At 56.6% G+C, this 25,206-nt stretch overlaps 1 protein-coding gene across 2 annotated transcripts; it reads right to left on the reverse strand.

Annotated features, from left to right (window-relative positions):
- Positions 1–835: 835 nt before the first annotated feature.
- Positions 836–25,047, reverse strand: LDLR (low density lipoprotein receptor). 2 transcript variants are annotated; one of them, XM_054012697.1, is made up of 18 exons: positions 24,876–25,047; positions 14,817–14,936; positions 14,431–14,553; positions 13,292–13,666; positions 12,484–12,606; positions 10,199–10,321; positions 9,808–9,927; positions 9,031–9,156; positions 8,308–8,479; positions 7,557–7,784; positions 7,226–7,344; positions 6,359–6,498; positions 5,464–5,605; positions 5,154–5,306; positions 4,703–4,876; positions 4,119–4,196; positions 3,437–3,594; positions 836–2,633 (listed from the first exon to the last, which is right to left on the reverse strand). In XM_054012697.1, the coding sequence occupies exons 1-18, from the start codon at positions 24,949–24,951 to the stop codon at positions 2,598–2,600; spliced, it is 2,586 nt and encodes an 861-aa protein (XP_053868672.1). In that variant the 5' UTR covers positions 24,952–25,047; the 3' UTR covers positions 836–2,597. The 2 variants fall into 2 exon arrangements, with proteins under 2 accessions (XP_053868672.1, XP_053868671.1); XM_054012696.1 differs by having other exon boundaries at positions 14,817–14,939.
- Positions 25,048–25,206: the final 159 nt, after the last annotated feature.

Here is a 25,206-nt window from a genome sequence, read left to right on the forward strand (position 1 = left end):
TAGCGTCTAATGATTGATCGTATTGCATCCACTACGCTACCATCAAAACCCTTTACTGAAGGGTAAGTGGCTGGGAAGTAATGTCTGGTTTTTTTAAATAAAAGTGCAAGGGTAAGGGTTCTCTTTGGCTGTGGAGCCAGACGGTTACATTTAAACCTACGGATTATGCTGTTAAAGAGGGCAACTGACAGAGATCAATATAGATTAATATATGCCACACAGTTAATGATTAATATCAGCAAGGCAATTTACAAGTAGGTGCGCCCAATGGGGAGATAACCTGGAAACATGCAGTCTACAGAACTTGTAAGAATCGCCTTTAGTTTTTATATTATATATAAATAAAAATAAACCAATTCAGGAAAGCACGCCCTTAGCTTTGAGCACATGCAAGTCAAGCTTTCCTGAATTGAGAGTCAGAAGAACTGGAGGGGGGGGGGGGGCACAGAGGGGGTTGGAGGGAGAGAAAAAACACAAAAACACACCACCCCCACATTACCCCCCCCCCCCCATTAGAAAGGGAGATGTGACTCATTCAGATTCTATACTAATTACAAAGAGAAGGACACACTGAAGTTTCTACGGTTCGTTTCCATTCCAAAAATTTAATTGATCATATTAGACTAGAAATTTGAACACTTAGGATTTTTTTTTTTTTTTTTTTAAATCTGTGACACTTCGACTGTAGGCGGCACTTTTCCCCAGTAGGCGCTGGTTGTGGCACGGAGTCCGGTCAGTAGTGCAAACATCCCTTTAGAGTTGATGGCAGGTGGAGACACCCCCCCACCAAAAACAAAATAGAAAGAGGGGATGAAGGATGAAATTAACGCAAACATCAAGAAAAATAAATAAATCCTATTTTACATACAGGAAACAGCTCCGACCAAACATATACAAACACACAATAGATACTATATATAAGTTGTACACAGTTATTTACACCCTTCGAAATAAGAAAAGTTGAATCGGTCACAGCTTCAGGCCAGAAGGGGCGCGTTCTCCGCGTTGGTGGGTAGCCTTGTTCCCCGGCCCGAGGGAACGGGAGTGCTACACCAAGGCGGGAGCGTTGTCCCTTTGTGATCTTTAACCTTTAGATCTCGTAACATTACGGGGGCCTCCCTGCACTTTTATCATTAAAACTCATCCGTGCAGAACCCCCCGCTGCAGAGACAACGGGGAAGGGACCAACTCAGATCAGAAAGGCCACATTTAAGGCCCGATCCCACGAACGTTTGTGAGCAGAGTCGCTCCAATGCAGGACCGGGCTATCAGTCCATAGACGTGCATAGGGAATGCCCGTACACGTTCGAGCATGGGTAGAAAGAAGCTTCATTGCTCATGAAGGCTTAGACGACGTTTCGTTCTGGGTATTTTTGGTAGGGTGCAGAATCGAGCTGACTCGAGTCCTGCACATTTGTTTGTTTTTTAAATGAAAAGGCAGTTCCAGGGGTGGGGGCGCGCAGCCGGCTTAGACGTTACCAAGACGCAAAGTGCTAAGGCATGTGGCAACTGTAAACGGTGAGAGTCAGACCACGCTCGCGTGGCGTACGTTCCCTACTGCCCCGGCCAGCACAAGCTGTTCCTCTCTGCCCTCCCAGCCAGAGGCTAATGCAACGACCCCTCTTTGAACCCGACCTGGATTTCTTCCTTGCGCTGCAGGGTTGGCGGGGGCCGCAAGAGGGAGGGAAAAAAACAAAAGACCGTGCAAAAAAAAAAAAACAAAAACAAAAAAAAAACAAAAAAAAAAAAAAAACACAACCCCCCTGAAAAGAACCCAAAAAAGTGCAAGGCGGGTGGGGGAGACGTTCCAGCGTTTGAACCCGGCGATGACAATCGGCACCCACTGGCCCATCTCCGAGGAACCGTCCTGTTCAGCATGACCCATGCCAGCGTCACCGACCGAGAGAAGCACCTGGGTTGTGCCATATCTGCCCGGGGGCCGAGGGAGGGTCTGAAGACTTATCCTGCTTGGGAAAGGGAGATGGTACATGTGTGTCGGGGTGGGAGGCGGGATTCCAGATCTAAGCAAACATCCATTCCCCAGAGGGGGCGCACGCAGACAGACACGGAGTACAGATGTGATGGCAGCACCGATTTGGTTTTTAAGTCCCTGATACAGATCTGGCTCCATCCTTCTTCCCTGCCGTTAGTCCTTTAGTGACATCGACCAACTGTAGGCGCGGGGGGACTCCCAGCTTACATCCGGAGAAGTTGTGTTTCTTTCCACCCACCAGATTTCTTTTCTCCTTCACACGCAAGAAAAATTCTCCTCCTGTCCCAGATCAAACGGAAGAAAACCAGCAGGTACGTCCCCGGGGGGGGGAAAATCGACAGCATCGGATACAAAAAGTATTAAATATATAAAACATAAAAAACCCAAGAGTCAAACCACATGCGTCTCCTCCCCCGAGCGCCAAGCAACCAGTGTGTTGGGGGAGAAGCAGCGAGGCTCGTCAAGTTACTCAGGAAGTGGTGCGGCACTGCGGGCGGGTTGGACGGTCGTTAAAGAATCAAGAAGTCCGGGGGGAGAAAGACGTGGCGCGTCCCTCCCTCCCGTGAAACGAGCAGCAAAGTCTGGCAGGAGGCACGTCCCAGGTTCACGCAACGTCGTCTTCCAAGCTGACGATCTGTCTCTGTTAAGGAAACACATTTCAGCCGTTACCAAAGGTTTCTCCTTCGGACAAGCTACGGGGCAGGGATCTAGCTATGCCTCAGAAACCAAACGAAGCCGCTGCTTCAGACTTCAGGGTTTGTCCCTATTGGGTGAAGCTCTGACTAGCCAGGGTGGATCAGCCATTGGGAAACAGGATGCAGGAACTTCTGCTTCAGAAATTGCTTGTGCTAAAGGAGAACTCCCCTTAACGGTGTCCTAGCCCCTATACTGCCAGCAGCTAAGCTACTCCGATTCCAATTGGGTAGGGGGCAGTGCATTCCCAAGCCTCCTGAGAAGGTGTGAAATATTATCGGTGAGACGAGCAGTGACTTTGCTAAAGCCCCAAGCTGGGTGGGAAACACACACCCAAAACTCTTGACAAAGCAGATTCAGTGACCCCGCAAATGTGTGTCTCAAATACAGGAGTCAATTTCCCTGCATTTTTTGAAGCAGCCAGCTTTGGCATGTCCCACATGAAATGTTTGGGTTTGAAACAGCTTTTTGTCTAAGCAATTCCTTTCAGAACAAGCAGCGGACAAAAAACCCAGAAACTTATTGTGTGTTCTCCGAGTTGCTGACAAACCAAACGCAGTTTTTGGCCCAGCTCTGCTCAGACGTTCCTGGCTGCCAGCCCTGCATCCAGGCCACGCCCGCGGCTCTTGGAAGACAGACAGGGGACATACTTGGACCATGGGCTCCTTGCCACCTGCAGACCTCCCGGCTCGCGTACTCTGTTTTGCAGCTGGATTTTGGAGGCGAGCGAGAGGCAGGGAGCCGGCTTACCGATGGGTATGTGTATCCGTCCTGGCTCCGACAGATGTGAACCTCGTCCTCCGTCGTTTTCTGATAGACAGGGTTGTCAAAGTTGATGCTGTTGATGTTCTTAAGGCGCCAGTTCTTCCACACCAGAAATGCACCAAAGGCGATTAAGCTAATGAGCACTGGGGGTGGGAGGGGAAGAGGGGAGACATTGTAACTGCTGGAATTAAACACAAGACCTGAGAAGATCTATTCAACCCCCGCGAGGCAAAGGTACAGTTCAGATCGATTCACCACGGACCATGCTGGGATGTGAAATCCCCATGGAGCACAGAGGTCAGAGTGAATCGCCAATGGGAGGGAAGGATCAGAGGTAACTGAGGTCTCTCTCTGGTACTTGGACCCCACTGATGGGGACTACGAGTGCCTCACAACGTGTTCATCCCCACAGCAGCGCTGCTATTCCCCATTGCACCGATGGGGAAACTGAGGCAGGCGCCCACCCCAGGGATCCCCAACGCATTCCTAGGAGAAATTCCTTCCCGACTCCAGACCAGGGCAAGCCGCTGAACCCGATGGCCACGGCCAGACGCCTCAGCAGCCAAGGCGAGGAACAGCCAGGATCCAAGCCCCCGGTGATTTCATTCGCAGAGAAAGGAGGCTGCTCGGGGCAGCCAGCGTTTTAGGAACAGGAACAGGACCTTACCCAGTGGCAAGACAACGGAGAGCGCAGCGGGGCCACTGTGCTTGTCCTGGTTGGTCTCAGCAGCAACATCGTTGTGAGCTGGAAGAGGGGAGAAGCCACTTAGCATGCAGCAAAGGATGGGGCTGGTGGAAAGTATGGCTTGTCTATCCCAGGAGCTGCACAGAAATCCCACTGGTCACAGCATCGGACAGAGCGACTGGTTGACTCCCAGCTCTTCTGCCGCTGATTGCGTCAGACTCCTTTTACAGGTGGGGAAACTGAGGTACAGAAGCCCAGTGACCTCAGCCAAGTTGGTGCCTTGGCAGGATTAGAACCCAGGAGTCCCAACTCCCATTCTCCCCTGGCGTCTACTCGTGAGACTACACTCCTCTCCCAGAACCAAAAATAGAAGACAGGTGTCCTGACACCAAGAACACCCAGCTCTAACCATTAGACCATGCTATCCTCCCCGAGTTGGGAGCATAGCCCAGGAGTCAGGACTCCCAGTCCCCTCTGCTCTAACCACTAGACAGCATTTCTAGCTATGGTTCTGGACAAGGGAGGATGTTGGGGGAGGGGGGGTGCGAATAGAAAGGCATTCTTACCCTGCTGGGAGAGAGTGACCATCTCTGACGTGGTGAGGTCAGGGCCGTCCCTGGCATGCGTGTTCGGCACCCCGGCCGTGGCAGCCGGTGGCCTTGCTGTCTGCTTCAGCGTGCTGGTCGTGGTGAGCAGCCGGGCCAGAGGCGTGGTGCTGGGGGCGGTGGGGACTTCTGGATCTGGGAGGGGAATTTAATGCTTAGTGGAGGTTTCTCTGCCCCTTTTACTGGCAGCCTCGGGAGGTCAAGTGACTTTCCCTGTGTGATGGTGGGGGTCAACAACCACACTGAGAATAGGACCCAGGAGTCCTGGCTCCCCACTCCCTTGCTCTAACCACCAGGGAACACTCTCCCTCTCCAACAGGACCGGGCCGTCTACAGAAAGCTCGGCACAGATGCAGCGGGACATGGAGCTGGCACCTGGCTCCCCCAAGTGTTGGCCGATTCCCCCACGTACCTTTGGTGCAGCTCCTCATGTCTGCAGCGAGGTGCAGGGCATCGGGGCAGGCACAGGTGTACTTGGGCGAGTGGCTCGTGATCTGGGGGGCCGGGAGGCACAGGTACTCGCAGCCGCCGTTCGGGAGAGGGTGGTTCTCGCACCAGTTGACACCTGGGAGGGCACAGAGAGTATAGGCCTGAGCACCGAAAGCGATGGGGTGGGGCTGCGGAGACGGACGGAGGGATTCTGCAAGGAGATCCCAACGTGGGGGCAGAGAGAGTCACGTGGCCCACACGCCCCGGTTCGACCGGATGAGCGCCTGCCGTACCTGCCGGCTGCCGCAGGTTGTGATACAGGACGATATCTTCCGGGGAAAACAAGTCTTCCGCCACCAGGGTGACGTTGGCGCCGGTCAGGCGGTTGGCGCTGAAGATGGCTTCATTGAGGATATCCGTCCAGAACACTTTATCCTGAAGGGGGATTCGAGATGAAGAATCAAAAAGACGCCCCCCTCGTTAGCCACTGGCTCCTCCCGACACCCACCCACCGAAAAAACCCAACAGCATGTGCCAGTGACACGAGCAAATATTGAAAGAGGCAGCAAACGCCTGGCCTCTGGTTCCAGAGCACGGTGCAAGGTCCGGGCAGTCCCCGACCTTCCTCCTCCAAGCGGGATAGTCGACCCGACGGACTGAATCAGGGGTTGAAGAGAGGCTAGTGATTTAGCGACCTCCCCATTCGGACCAGCCCCTACGCACAAAGCACTTTAGCTGTAAGCTCCTGGGACTGGCTTTTCCATTGCGTCTACACAGCCCCCAGGAGAACGGGGCGGTGCCAGACCGCATTGGAGCCTGTACTGCAATGTCACCCATCAACACAATCTCAATGTCGCTACCGCAGGTGCTGGGACAGGCTTAACTCGGAGGTGAACGTTTTCCAAGAGTGACTAGCAATTCCTGCGGGTCCTACTTGAGATCCCTTAAAGCGGCTGGGTTTTCAGGGGGCAGGTTCTCAGCGCTCGCTGTGGGGGCAGGGGAAAAAGCCAGGCCTCTTTCGAGGGGTCAAGTCAGGCAGTCACAAAGAGGCACCCGCGTCACTAGCTGCGTTTGAAAGTGGGGAGATGCCAGGGGCAGGTACTTGGATTTTGTGCCCGGGACATTCAAGTTTCCACCGTGGATTTCGCGAGGCTGATCCAGACAGAGGAGCTTCGACCCAAGACTCACCTCAAAGACGGTGACGGCGAAAGGGTGAGCCAGTCTCTCCTGGTCCTCGAGGATAGTTTTCCTGCTGCCCCCGTTGACGCCCACGCTGGAGATGGAGTGCAGCTTGGAGTCCACCCAGTAGAGGCGCTGGTTTACCAGATCTGAAAGAGACCCGGGCACGGTGAAGCCTCCAGGACAGCAGAGATCTCGCAGGGAGCTGAAGCACTCAGCTAAGAGGCCTTCTAAACAAGTCAGACTCCCCATTCAGCCAAGCCTCGGAGAATCCAGCCACGTGAAAGGAACACGTTACGCTCCAGTCCGTGCGAACGCTCCCCAAAGCGTTGCCAAACACCCAGCAGCACTCCTTGTACGCTGCGTGGCCGAGAGGTCAAAGGAACCCGATTGAAACGGGACACGTCATCGATCGATTCAGGAGCCTCACTTCAGACAACGTCTGGCCTTAGGCACCTAAATCTAGATCTTCCTAAGTAAGTGGACTGGACTGATTTTCAGAAGCTCCCAAGAAACTCACTCCCTGAGGAGCTGAGTTTTGGGCTCCCAGATTTGAAAACTTGGCCAATAAACTCCCCTCTGTGTGGGTTACTGCCCCCCACTAAGCTGGTTAGACTGGAAGGAGCTTTAAGCATCTTAGTTATACTCTAGCCCCGATGGTGGTTCTCAGACCCATGGAAACGCTGGGATGAAAGGGGTCACTGCATCCTGTGCCCAGGCCAGTGAAACCACACTGGTCAAACTCCCTTTGGGTTTCCGATCAGTTTCCACCTGAGTTCTCCTCCCCAGGCGCTCCTCAAGGGAATGTTCTTTCAGTTCTGTGCGTGCCCTTCTGTCGGGGAACAGTGGGACCCACAGACACCCCCCCCTCCATACCTAGAGTTATTCCATTGGGCCATTCGATGCTGTCTTTCACCAGCGGGAAGCTGTCCACGCCATTCAGCCCGCTCTTGGCAATCTTGGCAGAAGTCCCCCAGTCCGTCCAGTACATGAAGCTGCCAGGAGGGAAGCACAAGGAGATTAGAAAGCACCGCTCACCGGGGACCCGCTAAGCTAGCGCGACACTGGGGAGACAGCTCCGAGTCTGGGCATGGAGTTCGAGCCCATCTCCTGCCAGGGCATCAGACGTCCCCTCAACAACGCAGACAGAGGAAACTGCCGCTTCCCCTCCTCCCGTTACACACGAGACGGCTTTAAAGGCACGTACCCATGGCTGGGATCCACCACGATGGCACGTGGCTTGGAGCCGGGCTCCTCGATCAGGGTCTTCCTCTTGGCACCCTCCCTGTCGGCCACGGAGACGGTGCCCAGCGCCGAGTCTGTCCAGTAGATGTTCCCGTGGACCCAGTCGACGGCGATGCCGTCGGGGGCTCGGAGGCCGGTGCTGATCACAGTGGTGTGGTGGGTAGAGTTGTCAGCCTGGTCTAGCTGGGTGCTGCGGGGGAGAGGAGACGGGTTAGAGCCGGGGCTCGGCCCCAGCGGCACTGGAGGAGCGGTACCAAGCATGTCCTCACAGCGGGGCCGCGGCTGAGCAGAGACAACGGGCCAGCCGGCGCAGCGCCAGCGAACTCCACAGAACTGCGTCGGGTCAAGGGCAAACTCTGGCACTGGTGAGAAGACACCAGACCAACAGTCCTGAAGACAGATGGCCTCTAGGCGCAGGACAAGGACAGCTAAGGGAGCAGCGGGGCCAGCTTTTCCCCAGCCTGTCTCAGCATGAATCACCCCTCCCAGCCTAGGGAGGAGACCTCCCAGGCATCTCTGCTGGGGCTACCATGAAGGGGCTCATGGTTTCACTATATGGACCCCCCCTCCACTGGGAAGCGTGATTAGCTTCTTCGCTGCAGGGTCGATCAGCTGGGGGTGGCTTTCACACCCTGCTGGGGCGGGTTCCCACGGCTCAGTGTGTCTCTGGGGCCCCGCCCGTCGCTAGCAGAGCCAGGGTGCCCCAGCTTTACCTGTAGATTTTCTTCTGAGACAGGTCAGACCAGTAGATTTTGCGCTCGGCGATTTCCAGGTCCAAAGCCACCACGTGTTTCAGGTGGGAGATGAGGCTGCCGTAGTCACTGCGATCCAGCGTCATGCGCCGCACTTCGTTGCGGTTGGTGAAGAAGAGGTACGCGATGGTGCCTGGCAGGGCCGGGAAGGAAGAGGGGCCATGAGACAGGGCCAGACAGTCACGCTAGCTTAGACCCGGGCAAGATGTGCCAGGTCCCCGTCCCAAACGGGAAGAGGGAACCGCCAGGTAGAGCTGGAAGTTCACAGCGATAGACCGTCTAATACCAAGACACCGGCTGTCACCATGGCAACAACCGTGGCCACAGCCCCCATCCCACAGGGCTCTTTCCGCCTGACACCGCCAGGCACTGGGAAATAGCCAGTTGGTTTCTCATTAACCACTCCGTTTTCTTAAGCAAACATCCTTCTCTCAGATTCTCCGAGTGTCACCTGATCTTAAGGCAGGGAAGTGTCTTAAAAGCAGTCCCTGGGGTGGGCACCGGGCAGTCCTGGAACAGCCTGGCTTCACGGAGCGACTAGGAACCAGATGCTGCAATGCACTGGGAAGCAAACCCCAGTTTTCCAAGAACACCGCAGTATTTTTTAAGAGCCCAGCCCGGCCAAAAGACACAGGAGTGTAGGTCACTAGAGGCGTCCCCAAGAACCGGGAGTTGCTGACTTACCAATGGCTTTGCAGGTTTTGGTAGTGAGGTCAAGCTGGTAACCTTCGTTACATTCACACTTGTAACTTCCCTCCAGGTTCACACAGATCTGGCTACACGTATCGGAGTTCAGACACTCGTCAATATCTGCAAACCCCAAGAGGAAGCCGTTAAAACCCCCTCGAAACACAAGAGACAGGACGCCCCAGCAGAGATTTTAAATAGAGAAATAAAGTTATTTCTTTTTGAACTCCCGGGAGGCAGAGAGCCGCACGCGTTTGCTGGGTCTCAATCCCAGGGGAGCATTTCAGTTTGAGATACTCAGAAGGGGTCTTGCCAAGGTAGACTGGGGAGTGTGCTTCAGAAAGGGAGCTACATTTACCACTGTAATAAAAACCAGCTCGCCCCGATTTCAGAGCTAGGGATGGCGGCCAGAGCCAGAGGTCGCCTTACTCATCAGCAGGGCACTGTGGAAAGCCAGCTACTCTACGCTGAGCGAAGCCACCTGCACAGCAAGGGGGGGACTGGCCGTCACACGCCTGTTCCCACCCAACAGGCCTGCCTAGATCAGGATGGAGTAGGACCTCCACTGGCCGGCCGCGGTGCCGTTGGGAGCGGTCACTGGACTCTGACCCTGCCGCTTAAAAGCGGACATTACCCCTCAAAGCTGCAGAAATCTCCCCCACGGCCAGCGCGAGGCCATTAAGACTGGTCCGGACCGGTCCCCGCAGCTGGCAGTGGATTTTAAAGCCATATCCAGCAGTTGGCGGGAGCTTGACGGAGGGGTGGAGAACCTACCTTCACATTTCTTCTGGCCAACCAGCTGGTAGCCCTCCGGACACAGGCACTCGTAGCCAAGCTTGAGATCTTTGCATATGTGGGAGCAGCCGCCTTTGTTGGCCAGGCACTCGTTTGTATCTGGAAGGAGACCGACTTGGCGTGAGCTGAAGAGCTTTGCTCAGCATCGTCACCTAGCCCACCCGTCCCTCCAAGGCCGTCGAGACACCGCGCTGGCCCGAAGCAGAGGCGCTGACCGCCCCTTCTCGAAACCCACCCGAGAGTCGGTAAGATCCAGTATTTCAACAGCAAAGGCGAGAGCCAAATTGCAAGACACTTGGGATCCCAGCTGTGCTCCCCGGAACGGACAATGCCCTTCTCTGGCCCAACGCCAGACAGAGCAAACTCTTACCGCACTCCTTGATGGGCTCGTCGGACCAGTCCCTGCAATCCCGCTGCCGGTTGCACACTTTGTCCAGAGCGATGCACTCCCCAGAGCGGCACTTAAACTTGTCAGGCCCTTTGCAGGCAGTCACTGGAAGGAAGGAAGAAGATTCTCATGAGTTTCATGCTGGGCTTCTCTTGCAAGAGAGAGACGAGCCCTGGATGGCTGTTCTTCCTCACTCAACCACATCTGCAAGAGCTGGAGAGGCTGCCAGCGGACTCCAGCAATGCAGAGAAAGGCCAGGGCTGGGGTGTTCACTCTTCCCTCTCCTCCGGCTAAGAGCCCAGCACAGCAGCTCACGCCACGTGGAAGTCCCACAGTTTTGCTAATCGATCATTGTCCTAGACCTGGCTGGGTACTTTGGGAAGTGCTGGGTTCCGACTGTCCTGACGTTTTATTGACTGCTTGGGAAGTGTTTGACTTGCCCTCGGAGCCTTTGTTGTAAAGGGGTAAGTCAAATAAATCCAGAGCCGAAATCCAACCCCACTGAGCCACTATGGCACAGGAAACCAGTGCGAAAGCGCAGAGATCTTCCCAGCGGAGGATCCCCTTCCCACCACGTAGGATAAAGCCCCTGTACCCCACTCTGGCAATGGAGGGGCCTTACAACGGTCACAGGGTTTATGCTCCTGGGGGATTGACTGAGAACGGGAACCGTTAACTAACAATAGGGACATTAACAACGTTCCTGGTAGGCAGGCTGCTACATTCCTGCCTCTAGCCTGCCTCGTGCATAACGAACAGCCCGACCCTGCCGTGCCAGCCAGCTGCCGCAGCAAGGGACAGGGACAGAATCAGTCTCCCCCTCTCATCAGCACACGTGTGCACCCAGCCCTGCAACCCCCCCCCCCCCCCCCCGACGGTGACCAATCTCGCAGGAACGCACGCCCAGCGCCCCCTCCCGTCTGAGGCTGCTCCGGGCACGCTGGAACAGACATGCTGCCAGGGAAGAGGTGCGGGTCCCCCGGCAGATATTTTTTGCCTTTTTCTGCCCCCGTTTTCCCTGCCAGCCTGGGAATCCAGCACCCTGTCTTAAGCCAGACACGTCCATCTGCTCCAACACAGACCCAGGTCTGAACCACGTGCCTCAAAGCTGCAGACTTAACTGAAAGGCACTTAAGAAGTGTTCCTGTCTTTAACACTCAGATGCCCAATTCCCAATGGGGTCCAAACCCCAAAATCCATTTTGCCCTCTATAAAGCGTATACAGGGTAAACTCATAAATTGTTCTTCCTCTATAACACTGATGGAGATATGCACAGCTGTTTGCCCCCCCCAGGTATTAATACATACACTGGGTTAATTAATAAGTGATTTTATTAAATACAGAAAGTAAGATTAAAGTGGTTCCAAGTAGTAAGACAGAAAAGTGAATTACCAAGCAAAATAAAACACCACACAAGTCTAAGCCTAGTACAGTAATAAAACTGAATACAGATAAAATCTCACCCTCAGAGATGTTTCAAGAAGTTTCTTTCACAGACTAGACACCTTCCTAGTCTGGGCACAATCCTTTCCCCTGGTCCAGCCCTTGTTCCAGCTCAGGTGGTAGCTAGGGGATTTCTCATGACTGCAGCCCCCTTTGTTCTGTTCCACCCACTTATATCTCTTTTGCATAAGGCAGGAATCCTTTGTCCCTCTCTGGGTCCCACCCCCTCCTTCTCAATGGAAAAGCACCAGGTTAAAGATGGATTCCAGTTCAGGTGACATGATCACATGTCACTGTAAGACTTCATTACCCACTTGCCAGCACACACGTATACAGGAAGACTTACAAGTAAAACACACCCATCTACAGTCAATTGTCCTGGTTAATGGGAGCCATCAAGATTCCAAACCACCATTAATGGCCCCCACTTTGCATAACTACAATAGGCCCTCAGTTATAGTTCTAGTTTCAGATAGATACACGAGTGGTACATTTAGACAAATAGGATGATCACACGCAGTAGATTATAAGCTTTGTAATGATACCTTACAAGAGACCTTTTGCATGAAGCATATTCCAGTTACATTATAGTCACACTCCTCAGCCTATGGTCATAAAATCACCGAGTGCAGCGTCCCATAGGCACTGCTTGTGACTGCAGAAGCTTGTTCAGCTAGAGATTCTGGCCAGAACAGGAACTATTGGTCTCAGAACAGCTTGGAGAGCAGCGGTGACCCAGCTCAAGCCGACAGGAGGCGGCCCTGGGCTTGTCGAACGCCAGGTCACGCGGGTCTCTCGGCCAGGCCCACCCTGTGCCACTCACCGTTCTCGCAGCCGACCTCGTCGCTCAGGTCTTTGCAGTCGTACTCCTGGTCGCACTGCCGGCTGCCGTGCACGCAGGCCCCGTCGCTGCACTGAAACTCGTCCGGGCGGCACGTGGGCTTTGCTGAGGGGACGGAGAGGAAGGCAGAGATTTGGGGACCCAGCCGCAAAGGCAGCCGGCGCGGGGTTTCCCGCTGCCCGGGGAAAGCCAAGGCGGGTTTCTACCCCGCTCGTTCGAGGGGCTTTATTTAAATCCGACCCCAAAGAGCACACGGCGTCTCTGGGCTGGAGCCGGTCCCGGTGGGAGCTCGCGCCAGCTGAACGAAGGGTCGCTTGCCAGGAGGCAGGTGGGCGACGTGACTATCGGATCAGCCACTCCCAATTCATCCCCTGATCAGGGTCAGCCCAGGAGAGGGCCAGGCAGGGATGGGGTCACTAGCCTCGGTTTGCCAGAAGCTAGGAGTGGACAACAGGGGATGGATCACACGATAATGGCCCTGTTCTGGTCACTCCCTCTGGGGCCCCTGGCATTGGCCACTGTCGGCAGACAGAGCACTGGACTGGATGGACGTTTGGTCTGCCCCAGTCTGGCCGTTCTCATGGCAAGGCCAGGTTTCCCCGCCCCCACCATGCTTCAGCCAACACGCGCCCACACCAGATCAGTGTCCAGGGCGGTCCCAGGCCTTGCCCGAGGCTGACTCACTACAGGCAGTTGGGAGGGGGGAGACTGGGCCAGCAGGAAGGGAACCGGTGTCAGGCCTTCCCCGCATGGCTAGGAATCGGCAGCTCCCGGGCCCCGCCCGCCGTACCACAGTTCTCCTCGTCCGAGCGATCCCGGCAGTCCAAGCCCCCGTCGCAGCGCCACTGCGCGTGGATGCACTCCCCGGAGCCGCAGTGGAACTCCAGCGGCGAGCAGGGCCCCGGGGTGGGGGCCGCCCGCCCACCGCAGTTCTGGGGCCACTCGTCGGAGCCGTCCGGGCAGTCGGGGTCGTCGTCGCAGGCCCACAGCTTGGGGATGCAGAGGGAGCTGTTGCACTGAAACATGTCCGGGTTGCAGGTCGGGGCGGGGCAGTCGGCCTCGTCGCTCCCGTCCTCGCAGTCGTGGTCCTCGTCGCAGACGAAGGCCAAGGAGAGGCACTGCCCGTTGTGGCACTGGAACTGGTCATCCATGCAGCGCTTCGGGGCTGGAGAGGGGGCAAGGCAGGGGGTGATCAGCGGCCCACACCGTGGGGGGCGGGGCTGGAGAGAGGGGCAAGGCAGGAGGGGTTGGGCAGCCCACACCGTGGGGTGGCGGGGCTGGAGAAAGGGGCAAGGCAGGAGGGGTTGGGCAGCCCACACCGTGGGGGGGCGGGGCTGGAGAAAGGGGCAAGGCAGGAGGGGTTGGGCAGCCCACACCGTGGGGGGGCGGGGCTGGAGAGAGGGGCAAGACGTGTGTGTGTGTGGGGGGGAAATCAGTGGCCCACACCGGGGGCGGGGCTGGAGAGAGGGGCAAGGCAAGGCGGGAGGGGAGGGGGGAAAAAAAAAAAAAAAAGAGTGGCTGGAGAGGGAGACTTGGCCCCTGTAACAGCCTAGGAGCTGTTCCCGGAGGGAGCTCAGCTCTGTCTACGCGTGCAGCGGTCACACCTCTGACTGCAGCCCAGGCACCAGCCCTGGTCGACGTGCAGCGAGGTGCCTGAGGTCACAACAGAGCTGGGGATAGGCCTGACTCCCAGTTCCCCCTGCTCTAGCCACTAGCCCCCACTCCCCTCCCACAGATGGGAGCAGACCCTCCCCCCCATCATGATTCCTAGTCTTCCCCTAGACCAAGCCAGTCCCTCCAGCACCAGAAACTCCCGCACGCCTGCTCGGACACCAGGCCATGCTCCATGGAAAGCCCAGCGTGCAGGACGTCCCGTTAGAGCCGTTGGCTCCAGGGGCCAGAACGGCCCCGTCTCCGAGCGCCACTTACCGCAATCCTGCTCGTCGGCACCGTTCTCGCAGTCTGCCTTGGCGTCGCACCGCCAGGAGGCCGGGATGCACCGGTTAACGCGGCCCCCGCAGCCGAACTCCTCCGACTTGCACGTCACCGACTCTGGAGGAGACAACGACCAGGCACTGGGTGCAATCCCTGCTAGCCCAGACCCTCCCTCCCTCCTTCTCCTTTCCGGCCGGTGCCGATCCCTGGCCAGTTGGTCCCCATTTTTTCTTGGGCCAACTTTGGCCTTTAACAGCTCTTCACCCTCCCCGGGGGTCCCCCCTGCCCCCTCTCGCTAGGCAGAGCCAGCCAAGCTCCGCGTCTCCTCCCGCCAGATCGGCCCTCGATTCCCCGCTCGGCCACCCGGAGCAGCTACTTACTGCAGGTCTCCAGCCACTCGTCGGACTCGTCCTTGCACTCCGGGCTGCCGTCGCACACCCACTTGGAGGGGATGCACTCGCCGTCCTGGCACCGGAACTCGGTCTGGCCGCATTGCTCCTCTGCTGCCAGGGACACAAGAGACCACCGGGTTAGCCGCGGAGAGGAGAGCGAGACGGGCTCCCGGGGGCAGCAGCCGCTCGGGAACGTTCGATCAGGAACCAGGCTGCATTGCCGGAGACGGACTAGACCCGATAGGCCAAGTTCCAGCGAAGCCTGTAGTATCCCCCAGCTGCTGGTCTGCTGCAGCCGGAGAGAATGGGCCAGACCCTCCGCTCCGCAGCAACGTAGCTCTGCTGGTTTAAGTCAGCATAGACCCACTGACGCCAAGGGAGCCATCCTGATTCACACCAGCTGAGCATCCGGCCCCTAAACCCATCCGAGAGTGGGAGGGGCAAACCAAGCTCTCTCCGGATCTTTGGACGCAAGCCGTTATCCCAGCTCCGACCGGATTCCCCACTTTCCATGGGGATGGGGTCCCCCACTTGAGCGCAGCCACATTTTAAAGATCGTCATGGTAGATGCAGGGATTGAATTTGTGGCTTCAGTGGGTCCAGATTTCACCAGTGTCTTTTTAACTCTCCTTGCCATCCACAGGAGACAGGGAGCTGGTGTCCAACCAGTGCTAAGAAACACCGTCACCAGACTAGAGACCCCCCCACTTCTTCCTGTGTCTGCCGACTGGTTTAATCAAACACCCACAAAATTCTTTTCTAAGCAGAAGCGTGTGTTGGGTCAGGGACAACAGCATCCACGAAGGGTCCGAGCCAGACCGAGGAGGGTCAGAAGTGCTATTGCACGGGATGAAAAGGGGCTGGAGGGGGAATTTCAGCAGATTGTTTAAATATTCTCTGCTTGGCTGTGAAAGCTACCAGAAGGAGCTGGGAGTTTTTAGTAGGAAAGCAGGGTACCTTTTCTGCTACGAAGTTCCCACGTCTTGGCTAGCGGCTACAAAGCACTCTGTGTGCTACCAGTCTAAAAGGGACCCAACGGGGCGATGCTCTGTGGCACTGCCGGGGAACGGCGGCACGTGGAGAACACGGGGTTTAGGAGACAGAAGGTGCCTTGCTCTGGTGGGACAGAAGCCAGACTCGAGAACAGAACGGCTCAGCCCTGCCAATGCTTGCTATGGCTTGGGATATTTGACAGCCTTTGTGAAGGCCCAGCTTCTGGAGTCTGGTGATTTACATTCCTTCTCCCCCCCCCCCCCCCAAAAAAAAAAAAAATCAGCTTTAATTTAAAAGAGAAGCCATCTAGCCCCCTGGCTGCTGGGGGAATCTCAAACATGTCAGCCATACCCAAGGTCCTTTTTTGGCCCACAGCACCTGACCGAGTTTAATGTCTTTATCCTCACAAACACCCCTGGGACGCAGGGTAGGGCCATTATCCAGGTGGGAACAGAGGCCCAGAGACTGGGCCAAGGTCACACAGGGGGTCTGTGACAGAGCCAGGATTTGAACCCAGAGCTAGTGTTCTATCTGCTGGACCACCCAGGTCCTACACCAAGAGACGCCACTTTTAAGATCTCATGATTTTATGGGGCCCCAACTCAGGATTGTGTGATCAGACCCATAGAAGATCAGGGTTGGAAGGGACCTCAGAAGGTATCTAGTCCAACCCCCTGCTCAAAGCAGGACCAATCCCCAGACAGATCTTTGCCCCAGATCCCTAAATGGCCCTCTCAAGAACTGAACTCACAACCCTGGGTTTAGCAGCCAATGCTCAAACCCGCTGCAGGCCGCAGAGAACTACACTGAACTACAATGGTTCGTGGGTACTAGGCCATTCTGCCCTGGCAGGCTCCCGCCCCCCCATGGACCAGTCCCAGGGGAAGCACCGGACTGGCATGCGACACGCCCGGTGAAACAGACACACGCACAGCTCTGGCATGAGCTGACTCACGGCGCACTGGGTTTCCTCCCACGGCTGCTTGTACGGTTACTACAGCTTCCGCCCTGCTGCACGCCACCGAGTTTCAGCTGATTCACAAGACCTCACTTCACACACCCTTAGAACAGGGGAGTTGGTGTCACAGTCGTCACCGCGAGGAGGAGCCAGGATCACACCACCAGCGCCCAGGGCTCGTCCCAGCTATTCATCTTCCGAGATAAGCGCTCAAAGGGCAAGTACTTTTCCTGCCTGGCTCCACCACTGCCTCTGTGTTTGCCAGCCATAGCCTTACGCAAACAAGACACCATCAGGCAACCGAGCCATGGGGACATCTTTGGCAGAAGATGGAAATCTATTCCCTGCCTTCACACGCACACCCGGTCGTGTCACCAGAGTTTAAATCCGGCGATCAGACGGCCTGAAGTAAAAGCCTCCCCACACCCCCAGCTGAATTTTGCAGCTGTTGGTCCGTGCCTAGTATACACCTTGTTACGGGTTTTATTGGATTGCACCAATAAGGAGGGATAATGGCAGACTGAAGCCTTTCTAGAAGTAAGTCTAGGATATAGCCGGTCCTGACCACATTGCCCTTCCCAGGCAGGGCCAGCTCTAGGTTTTTTGCTGCCCCAAGCAAAAAAAAATTTTGGATGCCCACCCATCCCAGCCCTGGGCTCCTCGCCGCACCCCGCTGCCACCCCAACCCTGGGCTCTCACCCCACCACCACCACCACCCACCTGCCACTCCAGCCCTGGGCTCCTCCCTACCACCACACCATTGCCCCCGCCCACACACCTCCTGCCGCCCCAGCCCTGGGCTCTCCCCCACCTGCATCCTCCTTCCGCTGCAGCCCTGGGTCACTGGTTACTCACTCCCAGGGCGGGTCATTCAGCAGGAATTTTAAATGTGCACAAACAGGATTGGCTCCCATATGATTACAGAACTGCAGTAAAGTGGAACAATTTTCAGCTTGTGTGGATACCACACACCAGAGGATATCTGGATGCATATTATAAGACTGTCCTCCATAAATGAGGAAAAGTTGAGGTGCCTTTATTATTCTTTTGTTCCTCTCTTTCTTTCTATGGGGAATTTGCCAATGCGATATCACTGTCTTCCTTTTAAACAAACAAAACAAACAAGGCAGTGGCTGTTGAAAATAGCAATTCCAGTCCTAATAACCCCTGGGAAGCATTTCTCGCTCAATTTTATCCTACTTTCTCTACAGCAAGTTCCAGTGGATCAGTACATTTGATTGGGGAGAAATGAAGTAACAGCCGCCCAAACTGAGCTTGTGCCCTCCTGAATTTTGAGGTGTTCAAATCTGGAAGGCAGGTGCTGGGGGGGGGGGGGGGGGGAGGGGCTGTGGCTCCGCAGGGGAGCACGGCAGCATGCATGCAGCAGTGTGTCTGGCGCTGCGCGAAGCCAGACATGCTGGTCTGAGCGGCACGGTAAGGGGGCTGGGAGGTTGGAGAAGGGGTAGGGGGTTCTGGGGGGCAGTCAAGGGACAGGGAGAAGGGGGGTTAAATGGGTCAGGGAACAGGCAGCAGTTGGATAGGCATGGGAGTCCCAGGGGTTTGTCAGGGGACAGGTAAGGGGTGGGGTCCTAGGGGGGAAGTTGGGGGGGTCCTCAGGAGGGGGCAGTTGGGGACAAGGAGAAGGGAGGTTTAGATAGGGGTGGGGTCCTGGGGGGCAGTTGGGGCAGGGGTCCCCTGAGGGGGTGATCAGGGGACAGGGTGCAGGGGGGGTTGGATGGGTTGGGGTTTCTGTGGGGGGCAATCTGAGGGAGTGGATGGGGGCAGGGTGGGGCTACCCTCCCTCCCCGTGGAGTGTCCTAGTTTTTTAATGTTAAAATATGGTCTCCCTGCCCTTCCCAGGGCAGCTCTCCATTCACAGCAGGCTGCAGCATGAGGTCTCAGCTAGCTCCCTCCCTCCCCAGTCCCCCCCTTTCCTGTTGAAGTGGCCAAGGGAATGCTGGGAAATGTAGTTCTTTCCCTGCTCCAGGGCAGGCTCTATAGGCAGGGAGCTAACCAAGGAACTACAGCTCCCAGGGCCCCTGTTGGTTCTCAGCTCCCAGGCTGGCTCCCCCGGCTGCCGCCCCTGCAAACGGGCTGCCCCAAGCACGTGCTTGCTTCGCTGGTGCCTAGAGCTGCCCCTGTTCCCAGGACCTGGAACGGTCACAGATTTGCAAATCGTGTGGCACTGAAACGGACGTGAGCCGGGCATTTTATCCAGTCTAGCTGGCTTATTTCACCTGGCATCAGAACAGGAGCGATCAGATAGTAAGGCACCCCGAGAGGCGCTCGGTAACGTTCTTCCTGTGAAGGAGGAGACACAAAATGGCAGCTGCGGCTCCAGCAGGAAGGCATTGAAAAGTGCAACCCACACCACCTCTCCTCTCCGGCACCACACGCCACCTGGGACTTCCCTTCTGTTTTTAACAGGGCTTTGCTGGATTGGATTTCACTCTAGGGAAGTTCACTGACACACAGCTCCAAAACCCTGCATCTCTTGAGAGGAGCTGCAAAAAACAAACAGACACCACAAAGGCCTGGGCTACACCAAACAAGGAGGTCAGTTTAACTACGTCCATCAGGGGTGGGGAAAATCCACCCCACTGAGCGCATCGTTACACTGACCCAAGTCCCTGTGGAGACAGCGCTAGGTTGACAGATGAATTCTTCCGTCCATCAGGCTACCGCCTCTTGGAGGGGGTCACCTGCGCTGGTGGGAGACTCTCTACTCTGCACACGTGTTTTAAGGGTAGACAGTCCTCAGACGGGGTCGTTGCTACACAGACGTCAGCTGATGGGCAGAAGGATCCAAGAAAACAAACGGCATCTGTATCCGGGGAAGCCAGATCCCAGCAACGTGACAGTCGCCTAACGCGGTCCAAAGTCTCGGACATCAACCTCTAAAGTGGTCTACTTTAACCACACGCAGCCAAGCCAAATGCCAGACTCTCGGGGATCAGAGGCCGGGCTCCTGTCCTACGGCCAGCAGGAGCTCGCAGCTCTGTCTGTTACAAGGTCAGACCCATCAAAGCGGCACTAGAGACATCCCTTGGTTTCATCTGAAGAAGTGAGGTTCTTACCCACGAAAGCTTATGCTCCCAATACTTCTGTTAGTCTCAAAGGTGCCACAGGACCCTCTGTGACTTTTTACAGATTCAGACTAACACGGCTACCCCTCTGACCCTTGGTTTCACTTCACTTTGGAGACACCCCGGTTTCCCTATTCGATGCTGCCCGGGAACATACATGCACTCGCTTCGCTTTGGGGCTGCTCCCACCTTTCGGGCTTTTCAGGAGAAGGGCCCGAGTACGTCCACTCGCCTGGGGGGAGCTTTTAGGGGCTCACAGCCAAGTGGAGCGTCACTTGCCGATTTCAACGTTTTCTGCCCCTTGCATGCCGGAAGGGCAAGAACCGTACAGCTCGGCCACACCACAGTAACGCTGAGCCGACACAGAGCTTTAATGTGGGAAACTGGCAGGGCCCAAGCAAGGTTACGAAAAGGATTGTCGGGCACAATTTGCAACAGCGCTGCTCAGTTTCCAGTCAAGGCAGCCTACTTCCCTTTAACCCATTAGCACAACCCAGCAAGAGACGGAGGCTGCTCGAAGAAATACTTCGGTCAACGCACTGCAAGAGAAAGCCACTCATTCAGCTTTGCCCAGGGAGGCCCCGGCCGCTATTGACTGCGGAAGAAGAGTGGCCCTCCCGAGGTTTACATCTCTTTGTACAGCGAGGGGTGCAGCCCGATCCCCAGCATTGGTGCTGGGGATTTACCTGCTGTACAACTAAACCGCGCCGCACCATTTTATTGCCGTGCCAACAGGAAACTGGAAAGCATTGAGGAGACATTTCGACGGCGGAGCCCCAGGAGAGGGGCGTCAGCGGACAAGACTCTCAGAACGGATTTTCTGAGCCCAGCTTTGGGGCAGCCAGCATCCCATCGGCCCATGGTCAACTGGCCCTGGGACTGGGTGGTTTGCGGATGGTATTTTGGAAGTGACGCTGCCACATTGGCCAGCACGGGCGCCCATCTGAGAAACCCTTTGAAATTTACATTAAAAAGTTTAAGCAACTCAAAAAAAAAAAACCCATCCCAATTCCTTTTCAAATCGACATCCTCAATTATCGTCCCTAAAAGTCAAATTAAAAGTTAATTTCTTGTTTCTAGGACTAGTTGAGAAAAATATACATGTCACCAAGAGGCAAGAATTCCTTTTGCTCTCCACGCTCTGTGCGGACAGCAGATGCGTGTGGCGGGCCAGTAAGCTCGGCAAACTTTAAATACTTGTCACTGCAGAACTGTGATGTTCTATTTGCTCCAGTTGTAGATTTAGGACTGGATTTTTTTGGCAGCTCAAGTCACCCTTTCACGTGACAGCCGATTTCTAACCCACTTCCACGGCAGGTTCCACTTTGCTACAGACTGTTCGCAAGTCCTGGTTATAGAAGCCTACAGCTACTCTCCATTTCAGCTGTCTCATGTCACAAGTTCAGGATAAGACATCACTCCAGCCCCTGCCTAGTTTGTAAGAATGCCTGGCATATAGTCAAATTCCTCAAATCGCTGGCAAAGCCAACTGCAAAGCCCCTTTGCCTGGCACAGGAGTCTGGAGCATCACCTCCCTGTAGCAACGGCATCGTGCCCTTGCCAGCGCCCAGAAGGATGAATGAGTAACACTCACTCCAGAGGCTGTACTCCATCCAAAGAGCCATGTGCATTCATTAGTGGCATTTTGCTGTGGGTCGCACTGGAGCATGAGCAATTGAAACCCAGCGTGTCTCCATTCAGCCTTCAGAAGGAAGTGGAGAAGCAAGGGAACGGATCCAGAGGGCCTGGAATGCTTTCCTGGAATCACACTCCAGAAGACCAAAGGCATGAGGCAATTAGCACAGATGGCAGGAGTCCAGGGTGGGGGAAAGAGGGAAATCAGGGACAGCTCATAAGGCCAAGGCAAAGTAATTACAAAGTAACTGTGGAATTACTCTACAGAATTAGGACCAGATTGACAAAGGCACCTGAGTTCGGTTGACAGTCAATGGGAGTTTCCTGCCCTACGTTCCCTACAGCTTACCGTGCCCTGGGGAAATCAGAGGCAAGGCTGGGTTCGTAGGGGAGCGACTCCGCCTGGCGCTCTAGTTAGATGAATGCTATAGCAACACCTGCAGCTAGTAAATATCCAGGTGCTCCCCTACAGTAGTTTTAATTCCAGTACCCCCCCCCCCCAATGTACAGCAATGGCGGCTATCCAGATCCAGTGTTTGTACCCAAGCAGGGGCTGTGGATTCGGCTAACTAAGATTTTGGGCTACAGAGATAACTGGGCGAGCGTGGCCACGCTACAGAGACACCTTTGGCTGCTGAACATACAGGTGGATATTTCCCTACAGAGGCATAACAACTATCTACAAATTCACACACAACCGAGTTGTTCGGCTTTCTTGGACAGAGCCCAAGTGCCCATCCCCTGGCTGCAGAGAGCAGCGCCTGAGGAGAGGCCTGTGTAAAAACCTCCCATGCAGGAGTGAACTCTGGGTTCAGGATCTCTCCCCACCCCAAAACCATGCAAGTCTCCGGCCAGGAGCATTTAGAGATCTAGCAAACGCCTCCAAAGCGCCAACGTGCAAACCACACCGCTAGACACTCAAGAATGCGGAATATGAAATTTTGCCAGCCACCCGACTTTGCCCAAAAAAGGGGGTGAGGGTGGGGGTTGTCATGAAAAGACTGCAGTGAAACACCACTCCGGGTAAGCAAGGAAACGCCCATCTGACACTCCAAGCAACAGGCGTTTGGGTGCAGACAAAGCCCTTCCGAACAGGTTCCCGTTCCTGCACACAGGTGCAGGACGCTGCCAGGTGGGAAAGGTTTAGCCCCTTGCACTGGGGTAAGTGAGGACACGACAGAGCGACGCAGGACCCTGGCTCAAAGCGCCGAGCACTCTGGGGACGACACGGAAACGCGCCGGCGCACCAGGAACAGGCCTGGAGGGGTCACATTGGGAACAGCCCTCGGCATTTCAAAGCAGGGCTCCTCGGACACACACGCCGCAGGCTGCCTGACAAGGGGCTTTGGCCTCGGGGCCGTGGCCCTGAAGCTTGTTTATGGATTTTGAGAATCGGTGACTAAGCACAGCGCCGGGCTGCAGCTCCCCGGGGCCCTGCCGCAGTCAGGGTGACCACGCGCCGCCCCCCCCCCCCCCCCCACATCTGACTTGGCCACAGACATGAGTATGGGGATCAGCCGCAACCCCAAGTCAGCAAAGGGGCTGACGCCCCAGGTCCCCCTCCCCCTGGCTGGGGTGCAACTCTGGCCACGGGTGGTGTGTGTGTGGGGGGGGGGGGGGCGGAGAACACCTGCACCAGGGGGCTCTGGGGGGAGGCAGCCCTGGGTTTGTGGGGTGGGGGAAATGGGATTATGGGGGGGACTACACAGTGAGGGGCTCATGTGGGGAGGGGTTTTGATGCAGACGCTATGGGGGGGTCATTGAGAGAGACCCCAGGGAGTCAGGGGGTCATGTGGGGAGGGGGGCTCACATGGGGGGGCTCCTAGGCTGGGCAGCGCCCACCTCAGCTGCCATTGGCCAGAGGGGGAGGGACCACCCCGGTGGCCAGTTGCAGCCACGGCCAATGAGCGAGGGGAGAGCCCAGACCGTGGCTCCTCCCCCTTCCCTTCCCGCCCAGCCCGGTGGCCCCACCCATGGTGCCAAATCTCCCCCCCCCCCATGTTCTCCAGCCCCCCCCACCCTGACAGTGCCCCCCGCTGTGTGAAACCCATTACCCCCCTCAGAGCCCCCACACACCAGGCACCCCTCCCTTCAGAGCCCCCAGAACACCACCACATGCCCCCCCCACCAAGCACCCCTCAGACCCCCCATGCACCCCAGTTCCCCTCCCAGCACCCCCCATTGGCCTGAGAGCCCCACCTTACACCCCCTCAGAACCCCCCAAAACAGCCCCAACATACACCCCCTCAGAGCCCCCCAGAACAGCCCCACCAAGCACCCCTCAGAGCCCCAGGGGAGATGCCACCCCCCTCCCCCCAGAGGCCAGCCAGGGGTCATCAGCTACTCATTACCCCCCCCCAGCCCTTTTCCCTCCCTCCCCTCCTTGCCCTGCAGCCCTTCCCTTCGGGCCCAGATCCCCCCGGGCTTTGGGCTCCAACAGGGCTGTGTAGAGGATTCAGGGGGCCTGGGGCAAAGCGATTTCAGGGGCCCCTTCCATAAAAAAAGTTGCAATACTATAGAATACTATATTCGCGTGGGGGCCCTGCGGGGCCCAGGGCAAATTGCCCCACTTGGGCCCCCCCCCGGGCAGCCCTGGCTCCTAATGCCCCTCGACAGGGCTTTGGGGTCCAACACCTCAACCCCAACTCCCCAGTTCAACCCCCAGGCGCGTCCCCACTGCATCGGGCCCCTCCCGACCAAAGTTGATCAGTAACTCATTGGGGGGGGGGGAGGGGATTGACCCCTCCTTCTTCAGAGTGCCCCCCCCACAAGATCTAGGGGTTGATCCGGCGCTCGGGTGTCAATCCGGAGTAAATCAGTCGGTTCGAGTCCAGCCAGGCGTGTAAACGGGATGAGAACACAAGCAACAGGTGGAGACCGATGGGCCCTGGATGTTTCCAGCTGGGTTAAGGGGTGGCTAGGAAGGGGGGGGTGAATCCACCTGCACCCTCCCCCCCCCCCCACACACACACAGAGGGGCTGAGCCCCCCCCAGACTTCCCAGCCCCTCCCTGGCCAGGTGCGCCCCGGAGAGTGAATGAGAAAGAGGCCAGGGAGGGAGCGGTTTGACAGTAACCCCCATAGGGCGCAATGAAGGGGGGGAGAAAAGCCCCCCCCCCCGAGAAAGGCGCCCCCCCCCCCATCTCGCTACAGCGATGCTAGGAAAGCAGAGAGGGGATTCCTGGCGGGGGGGCTCCAAGCTGCACATCACACTGTGGAACCGCCCAGTCACCCCCTTTGCCCCCCCCGCCCCTGGAGCAACAAGAACCCCCAGACCGAGCCAGACCCCCCAGCCAAGCGCCCCACGTGCTCCCCAGGGGCGCTGCCACCCCCAAGTTGCAGCTGATCGGGGCCCTTTGCCCACGCGGGCTCTAACCTGAGCTCGCAGCGGCTCCACGCAGGACGAGTAGCCCCAGAGCCAGCAGCGAGGCGGCCACCCCTGCCCGTGCCATGCTCGCTTCCCCCGGGGGCGCCTGTCCGTCTCGCGTGGGGTCCCAGGCTGCAGCCCGCCCCGGTGCGCTTTAATCCCGGTCTGATTGCAAACGCATGTGGGGCTGGAGTCATGGCCTTTCAATGGGCTGCCGAGGGGAGGGGTTTAAAGTGGGGTGATTTTCAAACCGCTCCACATCACAGGCGGGGGAGGAGCTGGGAACGCACGATGTGACATAGGCGGCTTAACCCTTTCCACACACACCCCCCCACACACA

The sequence above is a fragment of the Malaclemys terrapin genome, chromosome 23 (genome assembly GCF_027887155.1).
Source record: "Malaclemys terrapin pileata isolate rMalTer1 chromosome 23, rMalTer1.hap1, whole genome shotgun sequence".
Lineage (NCBI taxonomy): Eukaryota > Metazoa > Chordata > Testudines > Emydidae > Malaclemys > Malaclemys terrapin.